The 27,892-nt window shown below is 38.8% G+C and overlaps 2 protein-coding genes across 3 annotated transcripts in view; one reads left to right on the plus strand and one right to left on the minus strand.

The window, feature by feature from the left end:
- LOC115258235 (collectin-10) overlaps window positions 1-26,105 on the plus strand; it is a 28,498-nt gene extending 2,393 nt beyond the window's left edge. The window contains exon 3 of the mRNA XM_062854719.1: window positions 25,734-26,105. Coding sequence (XP_062710703.1) covers window positions 25,734-26,105 — 372 coding nt within the window. The remainder of the gene's footprint in view (window positions 1-25,733) is intronic.
- LOC109398413 (uncharacterized) overlaps window positions 1-27,892 on the minus strand; it is a 286,366-nt gene that overhangs the window by 228,513 nt on the left and 29,961 nt on the right. The window lies entirely within an intron of this gene.

Raw genomic sequence — 27,892 nt, forward strand, 5'->3', positions numbered from 1 at the left:
AACGCTCTAGGGGGAGGGGGGGAGTATGGCCGAGCGTTACGGTCCATACAAAAATTTAGGATTTTCATACAAAAAAGCGTTACGGAGGGGGGAGGGGGGGGTCTAAAAATGTCGATTTTAGCGTTACGTAATAAATGGATGCTGCCTTGGTGAGTTTTTATGTAACGTACTTCATGAATGATCCAGAATACACAACAAACCTTTCTTTATATTAACACACACTTACAATAACAATAAAAATGCAAGCTGACATGAAATGTCAAATAAATATGTTGAAAATATATATAAATCCCATATAAAAGTAACATAAATGGATGTAAGTTTCTATACAAAAACCATCTTACAGTTTCTTACAGTTTGATGGTTTTGGATTTCTAAGAGAGGCAATTACATGTACTTTCACATGCGTAAAAGGAAATTTGCATATAATTGCCTATAGCTAAGTTATATATGCTTGAAATATGGCCCAAAAAACTATAAAAACCGTTATAACTATTTTAATTTTGGAATTAGCGGGATGTCATGTTCGGCAGAGTTGTGTGTTTTTCCATTATCTATAACTTTGTAGAACATGAGAAAATTGTAGAATCAATGTTTAGAAAGTTATTGCGCAAAAACCTTTTTCAATGGGCTGATGAAAGAAAACATAACGTATCTTAAAAAGTAACGGAGTTACAATCTTGGTGCCTTCGGCAAAGTTGCTCCAAACAACATTTTCTACAACTTTTGTGAGGACGCCAACCTCGTATCTTGAAAAATTCAAAAAATAAATTTTCTATCTCACTTTTAGGGGGATTGATCATTTTTCACAGAAGCTCAAAAGAAGCTCCTTATCATAGTGAAAAACTTTCCCGAAGACACCATGACGCTAAACTTCATAATAAAAAAGTTATTAATTAAGCGCGCTAAAATGACGAAATCAGCCACTGTGCATCGTCGATATCATCAAAAACCGATAGCGACAGAAATTCGGGAGCGAAAGTGGAGGTGGGTCGGCCAACGCAGGGGCGGAAATGAAATCTGGAGGCAAGCGTTAGATTGGAACCCAGCAGGACATCGCTGGCTGGCAACCGCCCAGGATGGAGATCTTTCAATTCGGCCCTCTGCACCACCGTGGGTGCCCAGGACTGAAAGTAAGTAAGTATTTTGCTTAGAGAGTTCGAAAAGTCGGTACAAGATAATTTTAAATTTCCTAAGGCGTGACTTTCACAACCAGAGGCCACCCGAGCAGAAGAGAATAGCAAAATAATAACTACAAAATAACATAACCTGTTTTTATATCTTGTTTTGTTATTATTAACTTATCAAGGAGTTACTTTTACATAACATGTTTTGTTGGACAATCTTATTTTGTTATTATCCAGCTATTGATATGCACCCATTAAACAACATTTAAATAACGTGTTTTGTTATGGAGCAAACTAAGTTATTATTGTGATATTGAGTGCGTACAAATATTTTATAAACAATATCACAACAATAACAAGTTTTTAAATTGCAACTACAGCATTGGAGATTTACGTTCTTTACAGCATTCCGTACATATTATCTAATTATTCTAATTATTATTCTTGTCAGCTCAGGGCCGGATTTACAAATGTGGGGGCCCGGGGCCACAGTGTTGTGGGGGCCCTTAATACAAAGGATATGTTTTTGCCCATATAACGTGAAAAAATCTTAAAAAAGGAATCATTCTTACAAATATGTAAATGTCGTTATGGAATAATTTTATTGAAGAACAATAAGCAGAGCTAGGAAAAACGTTGATATGCACTAAGTTTATTATCATAACAGATTTGAAATTCTGGCGTAAAAACAATGGTAAAATAAATTTATATAAAGTAAAAAGCTTTTCAGGAGTGTAATCGCAACATTAGAGCTCAGATTTAGTGAAAATTCATGCCAGAGTTCATAGACAAACTGCAAGAAGACTATATTGTTGAAATTTTCAAACAATTTCTAGAAAAATGTTGCGTAATCGATGGTGTTACTTTTTCCAAATCTGGCCTGTTTAAGTTCAAAATATCTTCGGATAAACCAGTCTTTTGTATAGCTGCGAATCTTTAGCTGTACCCCGAGGATTGTAGCTATAGAATCGATTTAGTGGGCATTAAAAAGCTCTGCTTACTTCAAATTTGCAAATGGGGCTTTGTCCTATTTTTCTTCAGAGGGATTTGAGTTTTTCAAGCATGTTTTGAACTCTTGTAGTTTTCTATTGGGTATTTTCATGGCGTGAAATTACTTGATAGGTTTATCCCAAAAGGGAGCATGCGTTATATAAAGAAAGAATGAGTTCCAGATTTATCTGGTTACCTCGTTCTTTATGAAATTCTTGAAACGCATTGTCGATTATCACTCCTGTGATGTTCGTCTGGCTAACATGCCTGTTCATGTGAACTCACATGCCTCCCAATTTGGGATGTCCACAGTGACTCTTTTACACAAAGGTATACGTTTCAAGAAAGCACTCGCTCAAACGTAGTTTTTGCTTGGGTGATTTCTTGAATATTGAGGATGCTTTCGATAACGTGCCCTTCAATGTCATATTGAAAGTCGCATGACGTCACAAGCTACCTCCAATGAGCTATAGGCTCTCTTTACGCTTATGCATTTTACAGTGTCCTTTTCAGGGCACTGATTAACCCCGTTGTGGTATGGGCTATGAGCTCTCGTTGCGCTTATGCGTTTATTCCCTCTTCTAGAGGGCACCCTTTCCTATTTCATCACCTTTCCCTATCCTAATTCCCATCCCTTGTCCCATTCTCCCTCAGGTAAATGATGAAATAGGCTTGTAGGTATGGCGATGGCACGAAAGTCCCGAATGGAGGATAACGTGCCTCTGTAGCCGGCCTTCTGATACCTGATACCTGATTGTAAAATAAATTTATATAAAGTAAAAAGCTTTTCAGGAGTGTAATCGCAGCATTAGAGCTCAGATTTAGTGGAAATTCATGCCAGAGTTCATAGACAAACTGCAAGAAGACTATATTGTTGAAATTTTCAAACAATTTCTAGAAAAATGTTGCGTAATCGATGGTGTTACGTTTTCCAAATCCAGAGAGAGTTTCTAGCCGATTCCTGCTTTAATCTCTGGAAAAGTTGCTGGTCGATCACCATAAAACATGAACACTTAACAACACTCCTTCTAATGCGACTGCTGGGGAGTTACTGGCGACCTCCCAAAATAATTTTCCACAGAACTCTGAAACATGGTGAAAATTCTAATAGACAGCTTTGAAGAAATTTCAGAAGGATTCCATTACAAATTCATGATGGAATTTCTGACTTAATCTCCAATACATTTTCCTATTAAATTTCTTGATAATCTTTAGCGTGGAATCCAGACAAATTGCTAGCCAATTTCTCCACAAATTTGTTTCGATTTTTTGTTCAAGGAATCTATGGGTTTTATTAGGAGTTCTCCATGAATTCATTCTTATTTCAGTTAGTAAATCTCTCAGCTCAAAAAACAAATCTGACTGAAACTCTTCAAAATAATCTAGATCATTTTTTTTTTTTTATAATCTCTTTATTTGGTAGGCCCATTCGCCAAAAAGGCTTAACGGGGCCGAGTTTACTATTTACACATTTCATTAGACAAGTTCGAATCACAGCCATTCTGTGATTCCTGAGTTGCACACAACTTTTTTTTATCCTTCCTACGCTTCGTTGACAGCCGCCGCTTGTTGGTGCCATCGTAGGTCTCGTATGGTGAAGTTGAGCTGTCGTTCCCGTCGTCGTCGTCGTCTTCATTAGTGCTCTGCTGTTCGGTTTGGTTCGTTGAAATGGTAGTCGTTTTGGTCTCGTGTTCGGCAAGTGCACGTCTGCTTCTTGCTACAATCTCGATGAAAGTATCACTCACATCAGGAGAAGATTCGCTGGAATGACTGCACATCGGTGGAAAATCAGCTTCGGTGAATATCGGTTCGCTTGATGGGGCACTTGCTGCTGCTGCTGCTGCTGCTGTAGCTGTTGTTTGGGTTTCGGGTGCGCTCACATCCAAACATCTCTGCTTTGGATGTACTGGTTTGGAGCATCGCCTACAGGTTCTGACCTGGTTTAGGTGTTCCACATAGCAGATCTCATTTGTTATTGAAAGATACGATGGGATTGGGTGCTTGATTCGCATCTGCAGCACACGAACCCCGTTGGGTATGCCAGCAAAGTAGTGTTTCCAGCGTTCAGTTTGTATAGAGAACACATCACCGTACTTCTTCATAAACTCCGCTACCGTAGTATGAGGTACGGAAGGGGGAAGGTCATGCACTCGGACAGTCACTGCTTCGCTGTCCACATATACCGGTATTTTGAATGGTTTGTCTTTCCAAACAAAGACTCGTTTGATATTGTGCGCTTTCTCGTAGCGCAGCGCAATATCATTGCTTACCATCTCAAGGTACACACAGTTACGCGTGTTGTGCAACTGGAGACTTTTAACGTCCGAAAGATTTAATTTTATTTCGTTTTCCAGAAACTGTTCGACTTTTCGAACATCGGGTCGTCCTGGAACAACGCTAAAATCAACTACCAATGTGTTTTTCCGAACACCACTCATTTTAACGGTATGAAGCACGGGAGACCGGTAAACGCGTCCGAAGGCTACGAGTATAGGCTGTCAACAATCTAGATAATGTTTGTTGATTCATGCTAGAATTACTCTTAACATTTTTGTACAGTTTTGGTGTTCTCTGATTTAAGTAAGTCGCAAGCTGTCTAAGTAAAATCAAACTCATAAGTGCCAAACATGCTTCTAAATTTCTTAAGGCAAAAATCAAATAAGAGAGATTCTTGCACTACTATTTTTTTTCGCTTCACATTTTTCCGTGCCGTGAAATTTTGTGGGGGCCCCTAAAATGTGGGGGCCCGGGGCCCTGGCCCCCCTGCCCCCCCCCCCTAAATCCGGCACTGTGTCAGCTTATTATTTTATGAAAACTTCGACAATTATTTCCTGTTTTTTTTATCATTTTTTGAATCCAGTTACATATAGTCGTATCCATTCCATAGAAAATCTCAGAATGTTGTAATACTTGGTGGATTAGTAGTTCCTCGGAAATAGTTAGACTCATATGTTATAATTCGCATAGGATAACTCTATCTAAAGGGTGGTCCAAAAAATTTTGCTTTTTTGTTATCAATAACTTTCGAAGATCAAAATTTGTTCTTGAAAATTATTCGAAATTTCTTGTTATTAAGTTGTTATAGACACAAACAAAACATGTTATTGAATTGGTCTTCCAGGAACATTTTTTTGTTATGATATTTGTTATTTTGCCGCTTATGACACGCAAGTTTATAACATAATATGTTATGTTAATAACATTAAAATAACTGACTTCATTACTCAGTTATTTTGCCCTAATAACGCATTTTGTTATGCGACTGTTATTCTCTTCTGCTCGGGCAGGAATGGAAACACTTACATCCAAAGACTTACATACACTCACTTACTGTTTTCTCAGCTCAAAAGCGTGCAACCAAGGAACATAATATGGACGACCTTCGCCTTATGATTTTGTCCAACTTGCTTACATCTTTCATACGAAATATGATTATTACGATAAACACGGTATAAATAACTCAAAAAATATTGGGAATATGCCTCAGCATAATTATTCACTACATTTATCGAACATTGCAACAAGATTTCTCAAACAATTCCCTTGTGGTTGCCAAAAATGTTCATAATCAATCAATTGCAAATTTCTCAATAAAGCTTTTAAGCATATTCTGAAAATGTATGCAACATATTTATTTAACCCTCGAGCGATCGCGCTCTTGTATTTTGTACAACCCGTTGAAATAATCTCGCTTTTCGTGTTCAGGATTAGCGTGGTGCTGACGGTGGTGGGCAACCGCGCGAGTTACGGAAGGTTAAGAGTAGCATATTTTATATAAAATCTAACTCCATTGATTGATTTGAATATAACTAGTGTAATAATCACCATGAAATAAGCAGATATCCCGGGTAGAGCGAAATGGCAAATGAAGGGCAAATTTTACCATTAAAATAGAATGTTTGGATGGCAAAATTTGCTATTAGTTTGTTTGAAATAAGAGTTAAAATAACAAAAATAATAACTAAATTTGTATGGCATAACAACTAAAGAATAACTGATTTTGCCATTGTAATAACAAAATAATAGCAAAACTAATGTCAAAATAATATCATATTTTAATATGGTGGTAAATTATGCAATTGTTTTGATATTGTGGCAGGATAGTATGATAGTAACATTTGTTATTATTTTGTTATTATGCTATTTAATAACAACTCGTCAAATACAAGTTTTACAATGACAGCATATTTTGTAATTTATGTGTCATCCTGAGCTATTCATAAAGAATTAAAGAATTGCAAATTTAGATATGATGACAAAATATGTTATTATTTAGATATTGGTTTGTTATTCACCTCTATCCGGGATCAGTTGGCTGGCCACATAGTGCGAATGCCGGAAGAACGATACGCTAAAGCAATATTCAGCAAATAACCAAGTAGAGACCGGGTATTTCGTGTACGGCCGTGAACATGCTATATGCATGTGGTGGCAAAACCCCATCGTTATAGGAATCTAGAGTATTCAACCAAGACCTACGTAGATGCGATACTTTTCTTTCAGCGTGATGAAAAACTACGTTGTAGCCTTATCAGACTAAGGCCTGGAATGTTCTCTGCTGTGGAGTCATCTCCATTCTACTCGTTACATGGCTTTGTGTCTCCAGTTCCGCACTCTGCGAAGGATCCGCAAAACGTCTGTCACTTGATCGACCCACCTAGCTCGCTGCGCACCACGTCTTCTTGTACCGGTCGGATGGCTCTCGAGATCCAGAGTGTGTGTAGTGACGGCTCGGCAGCTGGAGGCATCCGTACTCCGATTTATTTTTTCCTTTCGCATTTTTAGTTCGATTGATGGCAGGCGATTATCCGGTGAGTTTGTTCCTTGTTATTCTCTTTCTATGGATTCTATATCAATTATTATATTAATTCAATTTTATACCATAGGTGATAGTTTGTATTCATATGTTTATAATGTCCTCTTTTCAAATATTTTTCATTAACTTTGTATAGTTCGTCATCATGAGTGTCGACTTGGATTTTTGTTCCGTTTTGTCACTGTTCGGGATGGCATCTTGCAAATTATTTCCTCTTTTTATTGAATTTCATTTTTTTGTGCAATCTCCTAACGACATACTGTTTTGCTATGTATCTGTCTATGTATATTTGTTGTCTGTATTTTTATGAATAAATATTGAGCAATCACCTGTCGTGGGTGGTCGATTGTTTGCTTTCCGCGCGGAGTGAGCAATAGCGCTTAAGCTCGTATATGTTGTCGCGTCTTTAATTGTTAATATTAAACGATCACCTGACGTGGGTGGTCGATTGTTTGCTCTCCGCGTGATGCGATCAATAGCACTTCCGTCTGCATATTTTGTTGCTTCTTTTGTAGCAAATATTGAGCGCAAACTTGCTATTTGGTGAAAACATTCGCGAAATGATGCGATTTGCTTTCGACAACGAATACGTTTTCACCCTTCCACGCTTCATCAAATCAACCACCCATACGATTAGCACATGAACAGACTCGACGCTGATCACCCGAGCAGAGGGGAATATCAAATTGATAACTACGAAATCGCAAAACCTGTTTTTATATCTTGTTGCGTTATTATTGAATTATCATGGTATTACGTTTCTATAACATGTTTTGTTGGACAATCTTATTTTGTTATGACCGAGCTATTGGGTGGGGGATTAGGGGCATAATGGACACCCTAATCAAATCAGTACGTTAGGTCTGTATAACAGAGTAAAGCTTAACATATTATCCGTTGGCTTGCAACTTTAACTTGTTTCCTACGTATTTCAATCATTTACAGCTTGTAGAATGTCTTTATTATGAAGAAATAATGAATTGTAAACCGTGTGTTTTTCAGGGCTGGCAGGAAAGGTACGGGGCGAAATGGACACCCATCGGGGCATAATGGACACCCCTCCATATTTTATGCTTATTCTTTGGTTACATCGACCAGTTAAGTAATTTGCCTACGGAGATCAATACCACAGATATAATACTCCATCTTAGATGAGTTTACATAGCATCAAAGTTAATTAAATAAACTTTAAGCTAAAATAATCGGTTTGTTTTTTCAAACTCTTTAAAACGCCTAACAGTATGCAATGCGCGTACATCCATTCGTAATTGCCGGTGTTCATTTCGCCCCGAATTGACTACAACATTGAAATTGCTATTTTGAGAAAGTTCTGCTTAAAAATGTAATACTTCATCCATTGCTAAATCTGCGTATACATGTAGATAAGCTAACAATTCACTAGTTTTTATCGTGGACACACTCAAGCACTTGTAATACCTTATTTGCTACTGCTTCGAAATTATAAGAAATCCACCAAATGAAAAACAAAATTCAATTTCAATGATATTTTGGTTATTTTGAAGGAATATAAATGATACTTTTAAAAAATAGAACAATGACTTGTTCCTTTACATTTATGCATCAAAAGTTTAACATAAAAGTCAACGGTTTCGGCAAAAACAGGGGTGTCCATTTCGCCCGGTTGTCCATTATGCCCCTAATCCCCCTATACAGCAATTAAATAACATTTCAATATTACATTTTGTTGTGGAACAAGTTTAGTTATTATTGTTATATTGAGAGTGTACAAATACTTTATGCTATTTCTATCGAAACTACAACAAGTTTTGAAATAAAACCTACGTCATTCTACAACGCTATTTACAGCATTTCGTGAGTGAGGGGAACAACTGCATATTCTTTCATCAATTTGTCTTCCTCTTCCATTTTTTATTACATCCTAACTGAGACAGAGTGCAAGCAAACTTTTTCCCACGGAATACTAGCTAGTGATAGTATTCCGTGGGAAAAAGTTTGCATAATGCACCAGCAAAATTGCTGAACGATTTTTTGAAAAGTGCGCAAAGTTAGGCCCTAGGTGCGCAAAGTATGTTACGCTTACGGTATCACATTTGTCATATGTACAAAACCAAGTCCCTGCTGGGCGGCGCGAGATTTGAAATTGATTGAGTTGTAGCTGAAAAGTACCCTACATACATCAAAACGAGAACAAAAGATATTGAAGGTGGGGTTTAAAAGGGACGTTACAAATTCCGCCTTTGCCATGGGAATTTCAATGATAACAATGTCAAACTTATTGAGTAAACTTGTTTGAACGAATCTAATATAGACAGCAGAATCCAAAATTGTGGATGGTTTTGATTTTTCAGAAATATTTTGTATTTTCACATGTTTTCCCTATCTTTCCAGAGGATGAGATCCGACTACCTATTTATGGTAAAGGATTACACGAATAATTGAAAATACGCCTATGAGGGAAGAGAGAAACTGAAGTTCGCAATGATTGTTCCGCTCTTCTCACATGATGGTAAAATATGTAAATATGTATAGCATTCTCAGCCAACACGAAGTCAAATATGATGTATAATAGGATGCTAAAGTGGAGGCCATATGCGTAAATGCTTCCATTTAACCACGGGTAAAGTCTACGCATATCGCCTCCACTTTAGCATCCTATTCAACAGCATATGCGATCGTTTGATATCATAGCTAATTTAGCTTTTGGAATGTTATAAATTTTTTTTTTTTTTTTTGCTAGGTTTCTAGCTGCACTCTGAATAGAGTTGAAACCTCTACACTAGACCCGAAGATAGAAAAGAGTACGTAATCTTTCAGAAGCAGTTTGCCAGCCGTACGCGGAAAATGATATCCATTAAGACACTGTTGCAACTGACTCAGAAAGTTACGGTAGAAGATTGGAAAGTTTTGAATTGGTCAGTCAGTCAGGATTTGCCTATGTAGTGTTATGGTCACACGGTTTGTGTTTGTCTTCTTGTTTGATTTTGTGGTATGGTTCAATATGTTTTACTTCTCGTTAAGTCAGTTGTCATAATACCATCTAAGAGATAAACAAAAATACACCAGTCAGTTAATTGCAATAAAATTTTAAAATAGTAAAGTTTGCTTGTCAACTATTATGTATTCATCCCCCTACAAATACTATGAAAAATATTCAAATTCGTTCAATTGTCCTATCGCATCGGTCCTACCTAGATAAACCATGTCATTTTCTCAAGCGTAGCCTAGAAATGTCAACCTAGTCATACACAAGTAACGTTGTTCAGTTAACAAAAAGCAGTCAGTTTTTGTCCAAAATGTCAAGTCAAACGCATTGACGTCAACAATGCGTTTAAGTGTTCGCACGTTAGCTTCGAATCTATCAGCACAATTAAGTGCTGCAAATCTCCTTCCCATTAATTCTTCGGTCGATTTTAATTGCTTTATTTAAAGAAAATATGACCAACTAACATTGTAAAAATTCGAAAAAGCGACTATGACATTAATAAATTACTAATCAAAATCAACCGAGAAACGTGGGAAATAGAGCCCAAACAACATTTTGAAGTCAGCTGGCTGTAAAAGATTCCAAAACCTGTCAAAAATCCTACAATACTTTTATTAGGATTTTTAACGATCATCAAAACCTTCTTATAAATCCAACCGACTTGGAACTATTGCTTGGGAATAGACTCTACTGAGCCCCGGCGGTTCCTCCTGTTTATCGAGCATGTCTGATGCATATGATCAGCCATACTCCATCTGCAGCAGCCGGTTCGTGATAAACCGTTGGAGGCGCATTAAAGTGTTAAAAAGGTGATATGTTTCACTAAAGAACACTATATTACAATAATCAAAATGAAACTCCTTCACTTTAATACCGTCAACCCCTGCGAACTTGGCCAGGGAATTTAGCTTTTGGAATGTTATAAATAACTCTTTAATATCAAAATTTGTTATTGAAACATTTCCCAAATTCACTGTTATTAAGTTGTTATTAACACTAACAAAACATGTTATTGAATTGATTTTCCAGGAACAAATTTTTGTTATGTGACTTGTTACTTTGCCGCTTATGACAGACAAGTTAATAACTTAATATGTTATGTTAATAACATAAAAATTACGAATTCCATTATGCAGTTATTTTACCAAAATAACGCATTTTGTTATGCTGTTGTTATTCTCTTCTGCTCGGGCAGCATTGTTGGTTGCTCCTTTTCACCGTTGAGCAGTTGCGTTCCAGCCATGCCTGTCTTTTCATCGCTTATGCTTTTCGATCAGCTTATCGCGAAGCATCGTAGGCTGGAAACGTTATTGGTGTGGTGTCGGTATTTGCGAATGTTGCTTCTGTGTGCGTATCGAGCGTTCGTGCCGTAGCTTCTAAAACCAACCCATTCGGTGTTGTTCGGCTGTTCGAGTGAGCATGTGGCGGCACTGACAGATGTGTGCAAAATCGTTTGTGAGCTACATCATGTTCGTTTTGCCACCTCTTTGCCTCTGGTCATCGCTGAGCAGTTTACAGTTCTATCGCAAGCGATAAAAATACAATTGATAAGTTGATTGAGCATTCGTGAGGTGATTATTTGCATCATTGATTGAGCGACCACCTGACGAGGGTGGTTGGTTGTTTGCTTTCCGCGTGAAACGAACAACATCACTGCAGTCTGCACGGCATGCTTCAACTTCAAAGGTCATATTACTTATCAAAGCGAATCCTGACCCAACGGTACCTTCCCTACTAACAATCACTCCTTCCTGCAGCCTTTGGTGGAGACGTGCGGTAAACGCCAACTTTCACATAACAAAGGCTGCTATTAACATTCCTTCCCTCTTCCAACCTGACTGCAAGGACGTGGCCGGCGCCTTTATTGTGCCGTCAAAGAGAGCCTCTGAAGCGTGCACAGTGAGAAAATTGACCACTCCCAGTCAATTATTCAGTTGATTCATTGTGCAACTGTCATTGGTTTGGGTCAATCACGGAGTAGCAACCATAGATATGTGCAGTCAGTCTAAGCTAAGCTAAGCTAAGCTAAGCTAAGGTCGGATGGCTCTCGAGATCCATTTTAGTCGGGTTGCTATCCGACTTCCTGATGACGTGACCCGCCCACAGTAGCCTCCCGATTTTCGCGGTGTGGACGATGGTTAGTTCTCTTAGGAGCTGATGCAGCGTGTGGTTCATTCGCCTTCTACAAGTCCCGTCTTCCATTTGCACTCCGCCGAAGATGGTACGCAGCATCTTCCGTTCGAAAACTCCAAGGGCGCGTTAATTCTCTGCACGTAGGGTTGTTTCGTGTCCTTAGAGGACTTCCGGTCTAATCAGCGTTTCGTAGATAGAACTTCGTGTTACGGCGAACTTTATTCGATCATAGACTTCTGCGGAGTCCAAAGTAAGTTCGATTTCCTGCCACGATGTGTCTCTGAATTTCTCTGCTGGTGTCATTGTTGGCGGTCACCAGTGAGCCCAATTACACGAATTCTTAAACCGCCTCGATTTCATCACCCTCGATATAAATTCGGGGTGGCGGGCGCGGTAATTTCCCCTAGAGCCCTTCGCGATCATGTACTTTGTCTACGACACATTAATAACAAATCCGATTTGCCTGGCTTTATTCTTCAGACGGATGTACTTTTTCTCCATCATCAACTCACATTTGCGAGCTATAATATCAATATCATCAGCGAAACCAAGCAGCTGAACGGACTTCATGAAAATCGTTCCACTCGTGTTTATCTCTGCTTTCCTTATAACACCCTCTAAAGCAATTTTAAAATGTTCGAATGGACTAGAAAGTGTCCCTGATACTCAAACTACGCACATCGCTCGATCCCTCATCGCCTTGATCAATCATATCCGGGAATTCGTATTCGTGCATAACTTGCCATAGCTGGTCTCGATCGATTGTATCATGCGCCGATTTTAAATCGACGAACAAGTGTGGACACGTTGTATTCGCGGCATTTCTGCAACACCTGGCGGATGGCGAACATCTGGTCCATTGTAGCGCGTTCACCCATGAATCCAGCCTGATATTACCCTACGAACTCTTTTGCAATCGATGATAGACGGTGGCCTGAAATTTGAGAGAGTATCTTGTAGGAAGCGCTTAGTAGTGTGATCGCGCGATAGCTCCCGTAATCAAACTTGTCGCTCTTTTTGTAGATGGGACACACGATATCGTCCATCCATTCCTCCGGTAATACTTCCTGCTCCCAAATCTTGGTAATGACCCAGTGTAGTGTAGGGTCGGAGTTTGGAATTTAATCGCGAGCCACTGAACGGTCTATACTAAGTATATATACTATACACCTCAGGTTTCTTGGGAAATCCCTCCCAGGAGTCTAAGTGAATCTTTCTCAGGATTCTGGAGAAGCTTGTTATGGTCTAGAGCATAGGTTCCCAAACTTTTAGGTCGCGCGACCCCCTTTTGCCAGCAGACGTAGTTCTCGCGACCCCCCATATAAATTCCCTCATTTGTTGTCTGTTACAGTAAAATATTTTACTGTCCATCGCGACCCCCTGGATGAAGGCTGGCGACCCCCCTGGGGGGCCGCGACCAATAGTTTGGGAAACCATGGTCTAGAAAGTCATTTTCAGGACTCTAGCGCATCCTTCTCAGGATTCAGGTCAGTCCATCTCTGGGTTTTGAATATTTTTGTTTTTTTTTTTTTTTTTTTTGAGAATCCCTCTCTGCATTCTAGATGAATTTTCCCTCAATAATGTGGAAGCTTAAGGAGTGATTGTTTACGTAATGTGCCAGCTGGAAGACAAGCCGTACGTTATTGCCGAAAGAGTCACTTTTCAAGAGCTCAATGTTCCCGTAGCCGTTGATTGAGGAGAAGCATTATCTATCAAAGTTTTGTACTAATCGGGTGAGACTTTTCCATTCTGTATTGGAGGTCATATTTTGGACATCTAGAGGTAAGTAAACCAATCAAATTCGATCAAATAAAGCACACATTTCCATTATTTTGAACATTCCAAAGTTTGTTCCAAAGCATTCTGGACCCTCATTATGTCTATATTTTGGACGTCATTTGATCTTGTTTGTAATCAGGTTCAAAATAGCTACCAATGCACAATGGTCCGAATCCACGTTTTAGCAGGAAAAAAATCCGTATCTCTGTTTTCGTTAATTTTAGGCATTTGGTGTCTTCAGAGAAGTTGTTTGAATTTGTTTGCTGCATCTTTTCCAAAAATTTTTGATTAGGGTGGTCCGCGTCTTAACTCAAATCTGGAATAGATCTTTTAAATTTCAAGTCATACGCGATCGAGTTCTTCAGAAAAGTTGTAGGCAATGCTATTTCGAGCAACTTTGCTGAATGCGCCGTTTATCTAACTCTTAATTTGAACATAGTAGGTCAATTTTAAGTTTTGACTTAGGGTGAGCCACTCAAAAACGGTTTTTTCGCAACAACTTTTTTATTTGATTTTTTTCGAAGATGTGAGCTTCGGAGCATTTAAAGAACAAGTAATGACGCATATTTATTCTGAACATTGCACGTTGGTAGGTCTTGTCATTCAAATGTTATGGGCAATTTTGACTTAAAATCAACGATGTCTTCAAATGCTTATATCTCTAGGAGATGGTGAAATAAAAAAAGTTCTTTAAGCGGCATTTGGAAGGTCATATATAAAGCCAAATTTGGAGCAAATATTACAAGAACGTTATTTTTTAAATTGGAATAAATCGACTCCAAAAATCCCCTTAAAAATTGAAAAAACTACTTATAACTCATACAATTTCAAACATAGAGTCAAACTGTCTTCGGAAAAAATGTAGGTTTTTACCATGCCTACAAGTTTTCCATACACGATTTTTTTTTGCAAAACGTGAAACAAAAGCTTGAAATTGATAATTTGATTCTTAGGGGTACATGCTATATTTTTCTAGGAAATCAGAACGATTATATTCTTTAAAAACAAATTATCAATTTCAAGCTTTTGTTCCACGTTTTACAAAAAAGTCGTGTATGGGAAACTTTTAGGTATGGTGAAAACCCACATTTTTTCCGAAGACAGTTTGACTCTATCTTTAAAATTGTATGAGTTATAAGTAGTTTTTCGATTTTTTAAGGGGATTTTTGGAGTCGATTTATTCCAATTTAAAAAATAACGTTCTTGTAATATTTGCTCCACATTTGGCTTTATATGTGACCTTCCAAATGCCGCTTAAAGAACTTTTTTTATTTTACCAGCTCCATGAGATATAAGCATTTGAAGACATCGTTAATTTTAAGTCAAAATTGCCCATAACATTTGAATGACAAGACCTAGCAACATGCAATGTTCAGAACAAATGTGCGTCATTACTTGCTCTTCAAATGCTCCGAAGCTCACATCTTCGAAAAAAATCAAATAAAAAAGTTATTGCGAAAAAACCGTTTTTGGGGGGCTCACCCTAAGTCAAAACTTAAAATTGACCTACTATGTTCAAATTAAGAGTTAGATAAACGGCGCATTCAGCAAAGTTGCTCAAAATAGCATTGCCTACAACTTTTCTGAAGAACTCGATCGCGTATGACTTAAAATTAAAAAATTATTTTCCAGATTTGAGTTAGGACGAGGACCACCCTAATCGATTTTTTTTGGAAAAGATGCAGCAAACAAATGCAAACAACTTCTCTGAAGACACCAAACGCTTAAAATTAACGAAAACAGAGATACGGATTTTTTTTCCTGCTAAAACGTGGATTCGGACCATTGTGCAGTGTTCAAATCTACACATCTACAGTATATCAATATATTGTACCCATCCCATTTCCTTTCTATTTACGAGGGCGTCGGTGAGTCGCTGGCATCTCGATAAATAGATAATCATTCCTTCTCTACTATCCCGTCCTATCCAGATTACGTATTTCTTATCGTTTCAGAGAGCGACCAATGGCGTTTAAGCCTAGGTTTGTTAGCCAGGATACAGTGAAAATGCCTGTGCCCCATCCCTGGAGTAAAAAGGCCCATGGAGTGACAAAATCTCTTAGCTACGTCACTCCCAACGTTTGTGTTAAATATACTAAACACTTACACTCACACCAACACATCTACATGATCTACCTAATTACACTTACACAATCTGAATATTGTTGCATCACTCGCTTATAGTGATTCCCAAATCAACCCAGCTCCCAAATATCCAGCTCCTTGACACCTATGGGGGCGCTGGTGAGTCGCTGACCTTTCATAAAGTAGGTGTCATATCATCACATCCTCAATCTACAGTCAATTTTGAATGCTATCCTAGATCGCAGCTAGCCACGCGTGCGGGTAAACAGTTTTATTTTTTCCTGTCACAATTTTTCTCGTATCCGAAAAATTTCGATTCGAAAAAAAAGTTTCGCGTTCGGTGTGTTTTAGTGAATTAGTTTTCAACTTAATTATTATTGAAACATAGTTCTGAAGTTTTCCAGCGTGATTTGAATTTCTGTGAACTAGCATTGGCGATATCTTCATCAGTGGCACCTTTGGCTAACGGTTCTAGGAATAATACCGGGCCGAAGCTGCTCTTTCATATTCGGGCGAACTTCTTCGAGTGGAGAGTGCCTGGAAGATGCTTTTTGGGAGTTTAGCGTTGCTTTAAGAATGGTACCAAGAGTTACGGTGAATTCGGTGTGGTCATTTTATCAAAAATTTGTGCGTGTTTCTTTGGCGTTTCACGTCTCGTTTTTATCGGAAGTGATTTATATTTGATTCGCTGATGACAACGGAAAAAAAATAAACAAGTGCGTAGTGAAAATTTCTGAAAAACACATTGCATATGCACACTTTATGTAGGGGTGAGTTCTGGGTGGCGTGGTTGTTTTGCTGCTATTTAGTGATCGTAACCATGAAGAAGACGATATCGTCACAAGCCGAAGGAAAAAATCAGCAGCACAATCAGATTTACTGTACTTACACAGAGTATTTCAAAGTTATGAGCTGTTGTAAATTGAATTTATTGTAATGTGTCATATTTGGGGTGTAATGGCATTAATATTGTATTTTACATATATTTGATTTCATTTTCAGGAGCAACACAGGTAAATTATACATTACACAGCGTAACAAAAATTAACCTTTTGCCTGTCTCAAGAGCAAACTTATGTGTCTCCGAAGGATTTTGGGCCGCTGAATCCGAATCCGGGCTCAGATTTGCTCTAACACGTCACAATTTTGAGCTATACCTCAATTTATAGCGCAAAATATGCGATTTTGGGCTTTTTGACTGCAAGCCATTAAGCAAGAAAATATTTTTTTTAAGCAATCAAAAGGGTAATTAGTCAATTAACATCTAAATTAACGACTCATGCAAAATATTTCATTTTACCAAATCGAATTTGATAGTATTAAGTGATTTATGTTAGGTACGATATTTCCCATACAAGTCACCCTCCAGAAGTTGCATGCAAGTTTTCATACTAATTAATTAAGGCTTGCAGTCAAAAAAGCCCAAAATCGCATATTTTGCTCCATAAATTGAGGTATAGCTCAAAATTGTGACGTGTTAGAGCAAATCTGAGCCCGGATTTGAATTCAGCGGCCCAAAATCCTTCGGAGACACATAAGTTTTCTCTTGAGACAAAAAAAATGTTGCGCTGTGTTATTGTTCTAATTTCATGTATTATATATTGCTCTTCATAAAACTCAAACGAGCGTTTGGTACGGTATGTCCACGCATCCTTCCTCCCCTGTAGATTCAAGAATTGTTTCGAAGTTTAATTCTACTAAGTAGTAGTACATCTATTTGAATTCGAGACAATTCAAAGAATCATCTTTGCGGCAAACACAACGCAGTAGGCCTGGCCGCTTTGATGCTTGTAACATATCTCTGATATGCTGCAAGTTTCAATATTGACAAGAAAAATAATTGGGCATAATCTAACCCAATTATTTTCCAGGATGCTTTCTCGTACTGGCTGCGTGTGTGTTAGATTAGATTAGATTAGATTAGACAACTTTCAGTATGCAATCTACGAATTACTCCGTTACCACGCAACGCAACGCAATAATGTGGAAGCTTAAGATTCCTCTAAGGGGTCTGGAACAATTTCTTAAAGAAACCTAATAGGATGTATTTCAATACTGCAGGAGAATTTGTTTCAGGATTCTCAGGATTCTGGAAGCATCTGCCAGGGAGTTCTGGGGATAAGCGTCTAAGTATTCTGGGAGAATCCCGAGGAAAAACTTCTCTCCGGATTCTGATACAATCCATCCTTGAATTCAGGGAAAATCCATCACGGGAATCTGAGGAAATCTTCTAAAGATTCTGAGAGAATCCATCTTGTGAGGTGTATACCAAGCTTGTCCTTTATTATATGGTGCATACCCGCCTTATCCTTGCTACCTGTCAGGCCAGACAAGTTGATTATGTTTGCAACACAACTCAGTGGTTGGCGCCAGTTCGGTGGAAACACTCGGCCGGAGCAAACATCAGTTCCAACGGTGGAGTCGCAAGCGGGTAAGAGTTTCAAGGTTCCCCGTTGGGTGATTCCTTCTATGAGTTATTGGGTATTTACATTGGCGATCCTGCCAGGAGCATTTTTGACCAGCTGCTGGTCATAAACAAATCAGAAGAAATAGGAGGAATCACTCACCGTGGGAAATCACAACAAAAAGTTTTTTTTTGGTGAGGTGCGTAATGAAAACCACCAGTTAGCAAGTATGTAATGAAGACTACTTGCGGAAAGTGTGTATGAAAACCGCTTTCCAGAGATGTGTAATGAAAACCGTCTCAGAGTAGTAAAGAAAACTACTCCATGAAGTGTGTAAAGAAGACCACTTCAGAGATGAGTAAGGAAAACCATCTCAATTGAAAATTAAGCTTTCAAAATAACTGAGCAGTAACGGAAACTGCTGGAGCCCGTTGTGAAGGCTCGGTCGGTAGAACGTAAACACAGGGCAGGTAATGAAAACCATCCTGAATGGCAAGATAGCAGCTGCATTTGTGCCGGTAGAGGCCGGTAATCGTAGGAGCAGTGACTGATATTCGAAATGATGATGATCACAGTGATCGAAGTGATGATGACCACAGACAAACAGATGTGTGATGTAAATCACAGACAAACAGATGATGTGATGTTGATCACAGGCAATCAGATAATGTGATGTTGATCACAGACAAACAGATGATGATGAGATCACAGACAAACAGATAATGTGATGGTGATCACAGACAAACAGATGATGATGATGATCACAAAAAAAAAAGATGATGCTTAAAATTGTTATTATATGAGCTTTAATGATTACTGTAGATCTGAGCTGACGGCATGACTTCTGAAAATTTATTGAATAAACGAGGGTGTCCGATGAGTATGAAACTCTAAACATACATTTGTGCATGATATTGAACTGTATGTGATAGCTTGATAAGCCTATAGATATGAAGACCTATATGTAACATCCAGAGCTGTCAGAAAAAGGTTAAACAGTATATTTGATAGTTCAAACAGCGGCGTCATGGTCGCGATTTTTTTTCCGCATTCAAGTTCGCAGATTGTGAACAATCCTCGGTACTCACGTAATTTATGTTTAGTCCCTGTCCCTGTCTGAGCTGTCAGATCGGTGTAACACGCTTAATATAATTTACACAAAAGGCAGTTTTCACGGGAAAAAATACACGGTAATGAATATTTATTGGGTACCGGACTGGACACAGAAAATTTAATGGTTTTCTTTGGTACATCGAGGTCTTGAAATTAGTCTATGGTTCAAATATTAATAGGATTTGATATCAGCGCCGCATGCAGAATTTTTGGCCATCTGGTGCTCATAGTGGTGCGGTCATATTTTGGAAACTTCATGAGAAAGAAGAAGACAAACGCGTTTCACAGATTTACCTTGCAAGGCACAATATTCATTCAAGAAAGTTGCCCAAAGTGCAACTCGGTAGAAGTCGTACAATATTCATGCATTGTTATTGACGTCGCCCCCATCAAATCGGAGTTCGCCAGATGGACTGGCGAAGCGAAATTTTCAGCGATCTGAATGTCATTCCTCATCCGACCCGACATGTATCCCAGATGTCTTCTTTTTATGCCCGATGTCTCTGTGTAGATTTCTGCTGGGATCTAATTTAGCGGCGGGTGGTGGTAAACGTGTATTAGTAAGTAGTGTAAGCGTGTTTGCATTTCACCCTAGTTGGTCTAGATTCAATCTTAGTCGACACCATTGGTATTTCCGAGACAAATATATCGGATAACGCCTTCGTTCGGTTAGGAAAAAAAACCGTAGGTCCTGGCCCATGTGTTGATGGGTTCGAGATGTAGGGTGCCAGGTGTATGTAGATGTCTCCCTGACCGTCCATGTTTAGGGTTAGTGCTAGAAATAGGACGTTAAACTACAACTGCTGCCAATCGGTGTCGGCAGGCCAGAAATAAGAAGAAGCCCGACATCGCGTCGTGCCGACGATCACGGTTTTATGCTGCCAGGAAATCCGTAAGTGCAAGCGGTGCAAGCGCGTCAAAATCTGCGAGAGTGAGCATGTGGTTTTGGTGGTTGAGGCGAAACCTTACTCTAGTCTCTGTTAATCGATCGAGTAATGAATGCTCGTAAAGATTACACTAGGTAACAGCATTTTTTGAACTCGGTCAGTAGATGATAATTTTTAATGTTGAATCATGCTCTGAGTTGGAAAACGTGAAGGAAAAAAATACAGTAGAGTGGATTTTTTTTTTCGATTTCCATACAAGGCTGTCGATTTGAATTCGTACATTTTTGCATAGAGACGAAAAGATCACAACTTGTTCCAGATGGAAGTGCCTACGTTAATATAACACTGAAAATGTTTTTTTTGCTTCCACTTGATATGCTTCCTATACATAAAAAAAGATAGTTGCAACCATGGTTTGAATGTTTCGGATTTGAAGTAAGTTAGGGGAAATAGGATGCAACCTTGGATGCAACTGTTTTATTAGATGGATGAGTAAGAAGGTTGATGGAAAGGATAATCGATGCTGCAAAGAGCAAAGACGATGCTATTTGAAAGATATTGAAAAAGTATTATCTGTATTTGCAGAATAATGGAACAATAAAATGCGTTTTCTGAATCCAGTACAACACATTGAGATATTTAGAACAATCATAAATAACTTAGAACAATTCTGTGTATCGCAATAGGGTCCTAAAATTAAAGACGAAATCTCGCTTATATTGAATAATGCGATCAAGCATGGTATTCTAATCGGATTTGTACTTTACTCGAACTTGAAAAACAAAGGAATAATGAGAAAATTTGAAATAAGTAAAATGGTAAATAGTTCTACTTTGACATTTGAGGTCAACCTTGTGTGACGGAGCTCGACATTTTTCGCACTGGGAATTCAAAAATGTTCTATCTGACATACACGGTGAAAAAAAATCACTCAAAGTATGTATTGTGAGCTAGGGACGAGACAAAAGACTAAAAAAATGAAAATTATATATTTTCAACTACGGTTAATAAAAACGTCAAAAAATAAGTAAATATGTACTCTTGTACCATATATTGTGGTTTAAAACAAGAATCCAGATAGGACTTTAGGAGCCAATTCGAAGAAATATCTTCAGAACATCAGTTTTTATAGCGTTGTTTACTTTGACAACGGCGTCATGTATCGTTATTTTTGATGGTGTTTTTAACAAAGCTGGAAAACTGAGTAAAGATTTACCGAGAAAACCACATTTTAGTGTAGAATGCTTTTTTTTAGAGAAGAAGGAGAATGTGAGGTGTATACCAAGCTTGTCCTTTATTATATGGTGCATACCCGCCTTATCCTTGCTACCTGTCAGGCCAGACAAGTTGATTATGTTTGCAACACAACTCAGTGGTTGGCGCCAGTTCGGTGGAAACACTCGGCCGGAGCAAACATCAGTTCCAACGGTGGAGTCGCAAGCGGGTAAGAGTTTCAAGGTTCCCCGTTGGGTGATTCCTTCTATGAGTTATTGGGTATTTACACATCTAAAAAAACTGGAGTCTCTCCCAGAGTTCTAGGGAAATCCTTAATAGAATTCAGGGAGAATTCCCATTGGAAGAGTCTTTCTCTTTTTTCTGGGATATGGTCTGTCAGGATGCTGGTGTGATAATTTTCAGCATTTTAAAGGAATCACTCACAGAATTTTAGAGGAATCCTCAAAATTATGGAAGAGTCCCTTTCAAAATTCTTGAGGAATTTAATTCAGCAGTATTATATGGGCATACCTATCAGAATTCTAGGGAATCTCTGGATTCTAAGGAAAATCATTTCAGGATTTTGTGGTATTCCCTACCAGTGTTCTCTATCAAGGGTGAAATCCTTATCAGGATTCTTAGAACTTTCTGGATGTTCTGGGTTAATTTATCTAAGGATTCTGGAAGACCACCACTGAGGATCCCACTCAGAATTCCATGGAAATCGTTTTCAGCATTCTCAGACTTCTTGGAGAATTATACTCAGAATTCTCAGAATTGGAATATTTCTTAGGATTCTGGGGGAATCCCGTACAAGATTCTGGTGGCATCCTTCTCAGGATTCTGCGTGAGATCCATTTCAGATTCTGGGGAAATATCACTAAGTATTCTGCGGGTACACTTCCCAAAATTCTCTGAAAATTCGGCTGTCGGGGTAATCTCTGTCGTAATTCTGGTGAAATTTCTCACAAGATTCTGGGAAAGTTGTCTAATGATTTTGGAGGAATCCTTGGGATTCTGGAGCTATATTTTTCAAGATTCTAGGGCACTTTCTTTCAGAATTATTAATTATTGAAGAATCTCTCACGAGATTCTGGGCAGAATTCTCTAGAGAAATTTGGATTTTGGAGAATTCCTCGCATAGATGTTGTGATTCCTCTTAGGTTTCGGACGAAATTCTGCTCTACATTCTACGAGAATCCCAGTAGAATTCGGTTTTCTGTATTCTGGATCAGTTGCTCCCAGAAATTGCTTTTAGAATCCCTCTTAGTAATCAGGGAGAATCCTTGACATGATGATGGAAGATTCACTTGAGATTCTGGTACAATAATTTAAGGTTCTTCTTCGTTCTCACTGGAACTTGGCCGGCCTCGCTTCAACTAAGTGTTCTTTGAGCACTTCCACAGTTATTAATTGACGGGCTGTCTTTGCCTGCTATCGCATGAATTTGTATATTGTGAGGCAAGTAAAATGATACACTATGCCCAGGAAGTCGGGAAATTTTTCCCGATTGGGAATCGAACCCGCCGTCTCCGGATTGGTGATCCATAGCCTTAACCACTAGGCCAACTGGAGACCCCTATAATTAAAGGTATCCTAGAGGAATCACTCTCAGAGTTTTAGGACAATCCCTTTCAGGAGTTAAGGGGAAACCTTTCAACGATTCTGGGGGAATGTCTTTCAGGAATCTGCGGTAATTTTTCTGTTTTATTTGGGGGTACCTCTCAGAATTCGAGAGAATCCTTCTCAGGATGCTGGGGAAGTCCATTCTAGAAGTTTTCGTAATTTCTTCCTGTGAGAATTCTTATCATATTTTCGAAAACATCCCGCTTAGGTTCCTATACATGTTTCCCTCAAGAATCTGGAAGAATGCCTCTTATGACGCCTCTCAGAAATCTGGGGGGGGGGGGGAGGCGGGAATCACTCGTAGAATTCTGGGCAATACCTTTCGGGATTAGGGCAGAACTATTCTCAGCATTCTAATTGATTCCACCTAGTGTTTTAGGGAACTTCTGGGAGAATACTTAAAAGGATTCCGGAAGCGTTCTTCTCAGGATTCTGGGGGAATCATATCTCCCAGAATTCTGTGAGGGTATATATATTTCTTTGGCAATTCCACACAGTATTTTGAGACACCTTTCTCAGGATGCAGGAGTAATCCTCCTTAGGGTTCTAAGCTATTTTTTTCAAGTTCAATTTTTTTTTTGTGAGAATCTCTCTCAGTATTCTAGATGATTTTATTTCAAGAATGTGGAAAAACTACTCTTGGAGTTCCTCTCAGGATTTTGGAATAATCCCTGTTAGGATTCTGGAACCTTTTTTGAAAATCCTATGGAAGAGCTTCTCTTAGGTACCTGAGACAATCTATCACAGGATTCTGGGAGAATTCCTCACGGGGCTCTGAGGTAATCCGTCCCATAGATATGGAGTAATGTCTCTCAGGATTCTAGGAAAATCCTTATAATATAATTTAGAGAGAACTCCTACCAAGATACCGGAAGAGTCTTGCTTTCTTTTCCAGATAATGTCGCTCAGGATTCTGGTGTAATCATTTCCAGCATTCTGAAGAAATCTTTCTCATAATTCTAGGATTCGGAATTCTGGAAGAGTCTCTTTAAAGATCCAGAGGGAGTTTCTCTCACCAGTCTGCGGAAATTTATCTCAGTATTATATTGGAACACTTCTCAGAGTTCTGGGGAATCCCAAGATCCCAGGAATTTTCTTTCGATTCAAAAACATTAAATTTCATTTTTGTTCAGATTGCTCTGTCTCAACGTTATTTCAATTATGGAATCACAGTCGCGAAATGTTCGATGTGCAATCTCAAGCTTTGATATTGAATTTAGTAAGACAAATAAAACATACCATGAACTGCATGCAGTAAACGAATCATTTCATAGTTTTGTGAAAACATCGTATTTTGTATGGAACTCGTTGCAAAACTCGATTTTTTTCAGCACTCTTCGTATTTATCCAACTCGGCAAGCCTCGCTGGATAAATGTACGACTCGTGCTGAAAAAATCAACTTTTCGCAACTCGTTACATAAATAACTATTAAAATTAAAAATGAAAAAAAAAAACAAAGAAGCACTAGGTACCTGAAAACCTATTGTGCTCTGGTGATTTATGAATTGAAACAATATGAATGTTTTATTAATCTGAAATCACCCCTTTTTTGTACAAATATATAATTAGAATCGTATGATGATTCAACGGTAATATTTGGGCTGATGTACCTGTGCAAAATATTCTGTCATAGAGGTATTTTACTTGGTTTAAAGTTTTCTCTGAAGCGTTTACGTCTCGGGGAGCTGATACTGGGGTTCCCCGAGACGTAAACGCTTCAGAGAAATTAAATCCAAAAGTCAAAAATATTTAACACACACACATTATGTCACCAGCCAAACAGCGCTGTATGTTGCGGCTTCTCATGTCCTGTAGGGTATTTTAGCCAATAGTGGACCCTCTAATATTGTTCTTAAATTTCTTTCTCAAATCTTTTTTATCCGTGAACTCTCACCGGGAGATGATGGCTAATGTTTCTAGCCAGTAGTTCCAAGTGGTGGAATTTCGCTGGAAAGCAATAATTCGATTATTTGAACAAATTTTTAAATGTGAACAATTCTGGGGGACCACTATTGTTTGAACCTATGGGGGTCCACAGTTGTCTCCGATTCAACATGGTAGAGAAAACGATCTCCAATAGTGGACGGACCCCATCAATCCAATAGTGGACCCCGGGCGGGGGAACCCCTACAGGATAATTTAAGCCAGATTTGAAATGATTATTTATAGGGTGTTTTGAACGGGTTTTGTGTGCAATGTGTAGGAAAGACATAGAACATGTTTCACAATCGTTGACAAAAGCAATTTAATTAGGATTTCATACTGTTTTCACGATCAGACCCATTTTCAGTTACTGAGGGGTCCACTATTGGTTAAAATACCCTACATATGCAAAATCTAATTTGATAACAAAACTGGTTTTGATCAAACAAAATTCACAGAGTCCTGCAGCTTGCACATCGCAAGAGGTATTCAGTATGTTGCAGACATCATATCAAGCAACATGAAGCTAATCGTCATTCTTTTTTCTTTGCTTCCATTTGCGGTTCAAGGGAAGAAGTTTTTGATTCCAAATATCAAGGTAGTACTCATTTTATACGATTTTTTTTATCTAAGTACACTCATTCACAATTTTGAAACATTTCCCGTAGGTCAACTGGCACAAGGCGCTCGAATTTTGCATTTCGCTGGATATGAACATGGTAACGGTGGAGTCTCAGCAAGATCACGAAGAGCTGGTGAAGTTCATTCGAAAAACGGACAAATTCTCCAACGCCGCAAGGTTTTGGCTCGGAGCAAGCGATTTGGCCGAGGAAGGAGTTTATACGTGGGTGTCGAACGGCCGGTTGGTCACGTTTACCAACTGGGCAAGAGAAGAACCGACAGGCAACAATGCCGAGAACTGCGTCGAAATGATCCATAACACGAGCTTAAACTGGGCTTGGACGTGGAACGATATTGATTGCCGAGGGGTTCAGGCGTACTTCATTTGTGAAGATCGACAAAGTGTTGCTCAGTTTTAACTAGGGTGTAATGTGTTACTACAAGTCAGATGAAAAAAGCATATTGATGTTTTCCAGTATAGCATAATTGAAGATTATAACTTTCCACCTCTTGAAATTATGATGTAATCAAACAATTGTAATATGTTATGCTCGTTTGTTCATTAACCATAAGACATCGAGATACTGCTGAGCACGAAAATTCCGGCCTCTTCACAAAAATAAACATAAAAGTATTACAAATTTGATTGAGAATTTTGCATCGCCGATGACACGAAAAGTCCACAGTTCTTAAAATTATTCTTAGGAAATTTCAATTACAGCAGGTTTCGAGGGCGTCCAGGAGCTTTCTGAAGGTTTTCCAGGGGGTTCCATGCGTTCTTGGACTCCGCAGGGATCTTCAGGGGGTTTCAGGAGGTTTCAGAGACATTCTTGAGGCATTCTAGGCGTATTCAGAGACAGCCCTGGAAGGTTTCAGGGGCTTCTTCTTCTTTATGGCTCGACGTTCAATGCGAACTTGGCCTGCCTCTTTTCAACTTAGTGTTCTTAGAGCTCTTCCACAGTTATCAATTAAAGGGCTTTCTTTGCCTGCCATTGCATGAATTTGTACATTGTGTGGCAAGTACAATGATACACTATGCCCAGGGAGTCGAGAAAATGTTCCCCACCGGAACAGGAATCGAACCCGCCGTCACCGGTTTTGCGATCCATTGCCTTAACCACTAGGCTAACTGTAGACCCCTGGTTTCAGGGGATGCTAACATAAGGCTGAATGCACAAAAAGCTGAACACGAAAGGCTGAAAGTAACATAAGGCTAAATTTCAAAAGGCTGAAGGCACAAAAGGCTGAAATTGCAAAAATGCAGGAAATGAGTTATAGTACTTCTTTTTTTTTTCTGGCGTTACGTCCCAATTGAGACAAAGCCTGCTTCTGGCCCGTGGGAGAATCGAACCCGTCACCCTCAGAATGACTACCCGTTCGCTAACCAGATCGGCTACATATATGAGTCCTAGTCATAGAATGTGCTTAGTGAAGAGGCTAATGATGCATTCCAACTAACACAAAAATGACTGATGGTATTTCAATTGGAGATTTTTCCTTCTTTGAGCATGAGCTATTCTTTCGAGTCATGCTGTTATGGAGATTGGCTGCCATTACAGCTGCCAACAATGTGATCAGAGGTTTTTCCTTCTTTTAAATATATGCTAATCTTTGGAGAAATACTGTCATAGTTATGTAGGCGATCAATAATGCATACTTTAGCGCGGAAAAACGCTCCTAACGCTTTCCGATTTCGAACATAATAACGTCAGCATGTTCGTCCAATGAACCATCAGCCAATAAGCGATAGTGTGCGTCAAATGTCAAACTCAAGCAAAACCAATGCAAGCGTCAGGGCTGAGTGGTCGGCCAACTAGCAAATTTTCATAAAGATTACACAGCGCAACATTTTTTTGTCTCAAGAGCAAACTTATGTGTCTCCGAAGGATTTTGGGCCGCTGAATCCGAATCCGGGCTCAGATTTGCTCTAACACGTCACAATTTTGAGCTATACCTCAATTTATAGGGCAAAATATGCGATTTTGGGCTTTTTTGACTGCAAGCCATTAAGCTTGGAAATATTTTTTAAGCAATCAAAAGGTTAATTGGTCAATTAACATCTAAATTAACGACTCATGCAAAATATTTCGTTTTACCTAATCAAATTTGATAGATTTAAGCATTTTATGTTAGTATGAAAACTTGCATGCAACTTTTGGAGGGTGACTTGTATGGGAAACATCGTACCTAACATAAATCGCTTAAA

This window comes from Aedes albopictus, chromosome 1, assembly GCF_035046485.1.
Source record: "Aedes albopictus strain Foshan chromosome 1, AalbF5, whole genome shotgun sequence".
Taxonomy (NCBI): domain Eukaryota; kingdom Metazoa; phylum Arthropoda; class Insecta; order Diptera; family Culicidae; genus Aedes; species Aedes albopictus.